The sequence below is a fragment of the Phragmites australis genome, chromosome 7, assembly GCF_958298935.1.
Source record: "Phragmites australis chromosome 7, lpPhrAust1.1, whole genome shotgun sequence".
In the NCBI taxonomy this organism is placed as follows: Eukaryota; Viridiplantae; Streptophyta; class Magnoliopsida; order Poales; family Poaceae; genus Phragmites; species Phragmites australis.
Window position 1 is genome coordinate 30896037 of NC_084927.1, and position 7321 is coordinate 30903357.

General features: G+C 42.9%; 1 protein-coding gene across 1 annotated transcript; it reads right to left on the reverse strand.

Moving 5' to 3' along the window:
- Positions 1-4541: 4541 nt before the first annotated feature.
- On the reverse strand, positions 4542-5313 carry LOC133923614 (uncharacterized). The gene is made up of 2 exons (XM_062368895.1): positions 5124-5313; positions 4542-5021 (listed from the first exon to the last, which is right to left on the reverse strand). Exons 1-2 carry the CDS (start codon positions 5219-5221, stop codon positions 4751-4753), a joined length of 369 nt encoding a protein of 122 aa, XP_062224879.1. The 5' UTR covers positions 5222-5313; the 3' UTR covers positions 4542-4750.
- Between the last annotated feature and the right edge of the window lie 2008 nt (positions 5314-7321).

Genomic DNA, 7321 nt, shown 5'->3' on the forward strand with positions numbered 1-7321 from the left:
CAGCGGAAGCTATTTTTTTTCCACAGCTTCTAGTTCATTTTAGATAATTATTCACATGGATTTCACTCACAAAACTAAAAGTTGAAAGCTACTATTTAACAGAGTTCCACTTAATTAAATAAAAACTACTATAAAAGTTAAATTAGGGATCGTTTGGTAGAGTTTGGGGAGCTGGTTCCGCCCTAGAATCGACGGAAGCGCTACCAAACGCCTTGCCGCAGAATCTATTCCGTGCTAGAATCAGAGAGAATCACTCCCACGTTTTCTACTGCGAGGTGAAAGCCGAAAAATCTAGTTTCCACCGATTCCCGACTGATTCTCCTCAATTTCATTACAATTTTTTCTCAAAAATCACTTCCACCACTAACATACCAAACAATTTCACAAATAAAATTACTTTCACACAAAACCTATTTCTACCACAAAATCGCATCCACCACGAAATCAAAAAGTTAAAGAACTCTACTAAACAGGTATCTCGGCTCCCACAGCTTCTACCAAAGCTAGCTGTGTGAGTAGTACTCGCAATCAATACTCACCAGACACCGAACAAACAATGCACCTAGGTACGTAGCTAGCTGCATACGGTGCTATATGCATGGCAGTGGCACAGACCAGCTGGGACGACCAAGAACAAACCACGAATCGGAAAACTGCAAGAAAAATCCCCAGTGGCCACATTAAACGAGAATGCATGTGAGCGTGCCACTTGAGTTATCAAGGGCAGATCACCTACATGGAAGCATTGACACCACAAAGAGATAGAGCTAGGCTACAACTTTTTGGTTTTTGAGCTAGGCTACTACTAGTATATAGAGATGGTCGCTTCAGATGCAATACCGGCCTTGCATTCGGCCCGGCTGGTCAGGTTTTCAATTCTCCTATCCGTGATCCTTATCCCTATAAAGTTAATGTAGCAGGAGGTTTTATTCCGAAACTTCAATAGTACACAGACAGTTTTGATTTCCGTGCTGTTAAACCAAACACGGCTCGCTCCGTTCTAAACAGATGACGTTTAGTGATGCATACCATCAAATTTTAGAAACTTGAACTAATACATAAAATCATTAAGATTTGTTATAAGAAAGTGATATTAGTATATCTGCTAGGAAAAATACTTTTATATAATTATATTTTTTAGAACTTTTATAATAAATATTTTTTTTAAAGATCAAAGATATGCATTGGAGACCGTATCAATGTCATAATGACAAGTAAAAAAATCTGAAATAGTATTAGTTGCCGACTATAGTTAATGTAATCTATGCATTTCCAAGTGTGTTACATGCATGAAACTATCTAGCTCAAAAGAGTCGAGATAGGCCATGTAAAGGACGAGTACTTGGCAGCAGCTAGGAGGAAATGCTCTCACCAGAGAAGACGAGCTGGAGAAAGAAACCTAGCTAGCTACAAAAGGCCACACGGTCTGATCTTTTTTGCTACATGACACCTAAAAAGTGATGGAATTAATCTTGTCGTTAGGAAATCTTAGTCAGATATGCAAAGCACTAGTGTTAGTATAAGTATGTATGGCACGCGTGAGGTGCTGCTAGATTGTTTTGGTAGGAGTTTAAGTTTCCAAGCATATGTGCGTGAGGCTTGCATTGCATGCATGTGCGATGGTGTGGTTCGTGTTAGATTCGTAGGCAAGTCCATGTCTTTGAGCGGTCATGTCGTATACGACGCGAAGACCGCGGAAATCCGTCGGCCGCGTCGTGGTGTCCAAGTACGAGTCCAGGAGTTGAATCTATATAAGAAAAGGATACAGCTAACGTCCGCACGTGCATCCTAAAGTCCATCCGTCCGCACACCAAAAAAAGAAAAGAAGTTCACGCACGTCTAAAATTGGCAAAAACAATATTATTGTCTCCAGAATGTTTGATTTCGCGTAATCAGATGCTCCCTCACGAGCACAATCCGATCTCTCTCTTTTGCAAGTGCTCAAATAGATAGGTGTGACCTTAAAAAAAAATCAGAAAACATGCGATAAGCAAATCTGTACAACTTTGAGGCAAGTCGGTACAACTTGATGAGGAGTTTTGTGCAAGTTTAGAAGCAAATTAATTGCAAAATTAAGAGAAAAATTGTTTGTATATTTCAGAGCCAATCGATGCAAATTATGACAAATTTGACTAAATTTCAAGATAACCTGGGAATAAGTTGGATAACTAAGAACAAAATAAGATATAGAATCAAATTCATAGAAGCAAAAATAAGTACAAATTCATAGGCAAGTTTTTGTATTTGTTCCATCTCTGCAAGCAATTCGGAGGAAGAATTGCAAACCTCAAATCAGGAAAAAGCAAATCAGTAGAAAAATTATGGGCAAGCTAAAACATTCTTGAAAGCAAATGTGTACAATTCGGGGGGCAAATTCAGCCATGATGAACATGTGTATGACTCAACGCCGGTGAGCAGACATGGCTGCCATATCAAGTGGATACAAATTTAAAACAAAACTCAGTACAAAACTGAAAGCAAAATAATGAGCACGCACAAGCAAATCTTTGAAAAAATGGACCAAATGCTTATATATCTGGGAGCAAATTCTTATACTTAATCCCCATCACATCTGCTAGCACTTAGTGGTTGTGGCTCTGAAACACACGGGCCAGGGAACAACTGGGGTGACTCAATCTATGCAGTGGGGAACAAATTGAACTAGCTCGATTTGGTAGAGGATAGGCTGGCGGTGAGCTCCAAGCTGTAGAGTGGCCGCGCTCTCTGGCCATGCTCTTTGATCGCTGGCCCGTACCACCAAGGGCGACCTCGACCTGCTCAGTGGCTCGCAGCGGAGGTGGAGGAGCCGCAGGCAGTGAGCTCCGAACCGTGGAGTGGTTGCACTCTCTGATCGATGGTCCGTACTACCTGGTGGTGAACGAAGCGGAGGTGGAGGAGCAACAGATGGTGTGCTCTGAGCCGTGGAATGGCTGTGTTGTCTAGTCGCTAGCTCGCAACACACGACAGTGCCCTCGACACGAGCAGTGACTCGTAGCAAAGAGCATCACGCCTGTAGCACCCGACGGCAACCTCCGCTCCGTGCAGTGGCTCGCAGAGAGAGAGAGAGAGAGATTTGGGACAGGGAGAGAAGGGGAGCTGCTTGGCTTGATGAGAGATCGAGAGTGAGATTTAGGGGCGGAGTGATTTAGAAGGAGAGAGATTAAGAGATAAGGCTTGCAAGAGGAAGTCACGCAGCCATGTCACGTGGCTGCACGTGGGACATCTAAGCTTGGTTCCTCCCACAGACGATCGAAACGGCGTGCGGGCGAGGATGTTAACGCCCGCATGACCAAAACCTAGTCTTTACCATAAGAAAATCCATGTAACCAGGAAGTTTCTGAGTTGAAAAGAAAAGAAAAACTAGCGCTAAGCTGTTGCGGCGCCGTGCAAATATTGTGTGTTTTTTCGGTTCTTTACTCTCCAACCTCGTGTGTACCTCCAGGTCTGTTCACGTGTGTTCTCGTGACAGCCGTGTCCACAAGTTCGCATGTGTAATCCTGGGGTTGATCCAACAAAAAAGGGCCAGGGCTACAGGTGCGGTGTTGGGTCGGTACTACTGTGGGCGAGCACTGGTCCTAGGCATCAGCTGGTGCCTCGATCTATTAATCCCCGGCCCTAACGACTAAGCATTCCTGGCTCCTTTCCCAGCAAAGGTTCTACTATGTTCATGCGAGCAGATCTGGGTCTTCTATATATAGGAATCAACAGGCAACAACGAACTGAGGCAAGCGATAACATTGATCAAAGAGTATACTATATGAACTGTTCGTTAATTATCGAATAGAGCATCCGATTCTTTTTAAATTCCTTTCGGTCGTTAACGAGGATAGAAATGTTAGTTTTAGGACTCGGGAATTATTAGTGAGACATTTCTTTGGGGTGGCCATTGTCCATTGCATCGTCGTTTAGTTCGTTGTGCCCAGATTATTTGCCATCCGATCGAGGCAGGCAGAGGGGGCAGAGGCTAACCTTATCCACAAGTGGAGGAGGGTGCGGTGGCTCGGCTTGAGGTTTGTGGAGCATATCTTTGTCGGCCACTACGGTCTTTGCGTACGGATCGTTGACCCCTACATCAACATGGCTCGGCTTGGCAGCATGCACACCAACGTGGTGGCCACCTCTCCCCCGTCCTTGAGTTCCCCAAATCACATGTACGAATCGAAAACAGCAAGTAGCTAGGAGTATGTAGTACCACATGCATGCATGCATGCATGCATGATACTACTTCCTAGAAATATGTATCTTGTTCTTAATTGTAGTTCATGAGAAATGCGCAGTAAGTAGTTTGAGAGAGTTGAGAACGATAACCCTGAGCGAAGAACATGAGGTCAAACGATTAACAATGAAATGCCCGGTCAGGCAAGAGTTGCGTGGTCTGCATGTAAGACGATGGTTATCCTACATGTCAACTTTTAATAGTCAGCTTCTATATATGAAACCATGCAATATAAACTAATAATAAAAAGGGTACCTAGCTTAAAGCTGAATGAAAGGCACACCAGGATATGCTAGTCAAATACTCCAAGCATAAGATAAGAGAAACCAAGCCAAATTTCCACGCAAATACAAGAAACAGGCTACCAGCCCCTCCTAGTACAAGCAAACATACATACACAAAAGCACATGTATACACACATCAGACTACCTAACTTGGTTACTAAGTCATATAACTAGCTAGTCTTACTTAATACTACTGGGTCCGTCTATTAGGATATCTCAAGATCGTGAGGCCCATGACCAATCTAGTCAACTAACACAAGACGTCCTTGAGCAGCTTGTACCTGCGGCCGGCCGCCCTGGTCGCTCGCCGTCCGGTCTCCTGGTCGCCTCCGCTGGCCTTGCCCCTGCCGCTGCCGGAGCTCGTGGTGGACGACGAATCCTGGCTGCCGCCGGCGTGCTGCTTTCCAGCTTCCGCAGACGACGACCACCTCGCCTTCCCGGCCACGTCGCTGAGGCACCAGTCGCACACGTCTGAGCCGGCCGAGGCAGGCGCGCCGTCGCCGTAGTAGTTGGTGCAGTATCTGCACGTCGCCATGGCACGAGTGCGTATAAAGACAGAGATCAGACTAGTACTCGCATGAAGAAGTGGTAAAAAACCATGTCCGTTGTATATATATACGTACGAGTGCTGGAAGCGGTGACGGCAGCGCGCGCACTGGAAGAGCTTTTCGGGAAAGCCGACGTCGCCGCACATGGAGCAGACGGTGGCGGTGCTGGCCATGGAGAGAAACGTGGAGCTAGCTAGCGAGACTGCGAGAGGGAGAGGAGAGGAGGATGGGAAGGGGAGTGATACGGAAAGGCAGGAGCAAAGGAGACGGGTGTTAAATATGAGGGGAGAGAGAGATGTGTACGTGCTAACGTGCATGTAAAGGAAGGAAAAGGATAAAGGGTACAAGCAGGGGCAGGGGCAGGGGAGGCACACGACACAAAAACCTTAATTCAGCGACCGGCGAAAAGAGGACGCGTGGATCTGAATTCAGGATAAAATCTTGGGTCGACAGTTCAACTGAATTATCCAAGTCGGTGCTTAGCACACTTGAGAAGAAACGATTCACGATCGTGTGTACTCCATCCGTCTAAATGCCTTTTCTTTAAATAATTGTGTCTTATACCTTATAATTATGATGATGTTGATCCCTATATATTTCATCCTACTAGTAAAGTCTATAAGATACTTGTTGGAGAAATATTTTAACATATAAATAATACTAAGGATCTGTTTGTTTTAGCTAGATATTGTGAAAAATAGCTTATAAGTTTGGATTGTAAAAAGCTGAATTATGAATTGTTATAATCTGATAAAAGATGGATTGCTGGATTGTTATAATCTGGGTGTTGGATTGTAACAATTCAGCTTTTACAACTAACTGTTTGTTTCAGCTTTTGGATTTTGATCATAATCCTACTTTTATAATCTAGCTGTTTATTTTAGCTTTTGAATTGAGATCATAATCCACCTTTTACAATCTGAAACAAATAGACCTTAAGAGAACGCCGTTAAAAATTTCTCTGGAGCTATCGGGTTCCGAACTCTCTACATAAGCTAAGGCTTTTTGGAGCACATGAATCTATCAGGCAAATGTCTCTCGAGACAAGGGAATAAGCTGGCCTCTAAAAGGAATATTAGTAAAAAAAGAATATCAAAGATAATTAGTTTAACACAAAGTGACTGATAGTTAATGCTAATGCAAGTGGTGGTCACCTTGACCTCCCGATGCAAGTAAAGGCTACTTTGACACCCGGGATAGTGCAACGCCATAATTAATAGATGGTTGGGTACCTCATCTCTATGATCACTTGTAAATATAGACTATTGGCCACCGGATTAAAGACCTAATATTTTTTACTATCAATACGTTTTTTTTTTCTCTCTCTTCTCTATTTTTCTCCAAACTTGAATCTCCTATCTAGAAGGGACTCTCGCCGCACTTTATTCGTAGAAGACATCTTCTCTTCCGCCAATAATACTCAGATCTAGTCTTGAATCATGAAACATTTTAGCATGATACTTGCGAATGTGCTGCTATCTTTGACTTGAGGTTAATATGACGATCACAATATAGAAACCAAGATATGTTTAAGATGTGCTTAATTAACTTATAGTTTAAATAGTTTATTATAGGAGTTTGTTTGTTGGGATTTTTATCTCACTGTTTTTTCCCTCTTCTTAGTTTTGTCTTTAGAGCTAATGAGCATCGAGATGATAGCAGCATGTCACTTTTACCTCTACTTTTATCGGGTTATAATCTAATGTTGATTATTGGACTTTTGTCCCTGATGCTGGATGAATATTTTGTCAAGGTGGATCTTGATGTTAGCCTCTCTTTTTTTACCTTACTAGATGCATAATACGATGTTAGTATGCTATTTCATGATATATTTATCTATCTGTTGTGGTTTTATGTTACCTCTGCTTTTTGGGAGGTGCTGCGCAGGATGCATACTAGGATGCATGCGCAGGATATATTCGCTTAATCCATTGGTGCGCGCCATCAGTACCAGAGCAAATAGCGCCTGTGCTTTCTCCTTCTCGGGGGTTTAGTTTAGTACAGAAACGGAAGGTTGATTGACGGTGCGGCAAGGACCATGGTACTTAGAGACCGAATCAGTAGCTGGCTAGAGGTGCTAAACCCAGCTGATAATGCTTACAGAACCATCCATCACTATTGATTTTAAACCCTTCATCACTGTCAATTTTAAAACTGTAGCGAAAATGATCTTATTAAATCATGATTATAATTTTAGTGATTAATGATAATATATTCATTGGGACTAACATGTTTATCAAGAATATATGTTAGTAGATCTCATGAATACAATA

What these genes read in the sequence shown, in the direction of transcription:
- LOC133923614 (XM_062368895.1), bottom strand. Translation starts at nt 5,221, where the DNA reads ATGGCCAGCACCGCCACCGTCTGCTCCATGTGCGGCGACGTCGGCTTT. An exon ending in CGTCACCGCTTCCAGCACTC is followed by an intron (nt 5,022 to 5,123) that starts GTACGTATATAT and finishes GGCGACGTGCAG; the next exon opens with ATACTGCACCAACTACTACG.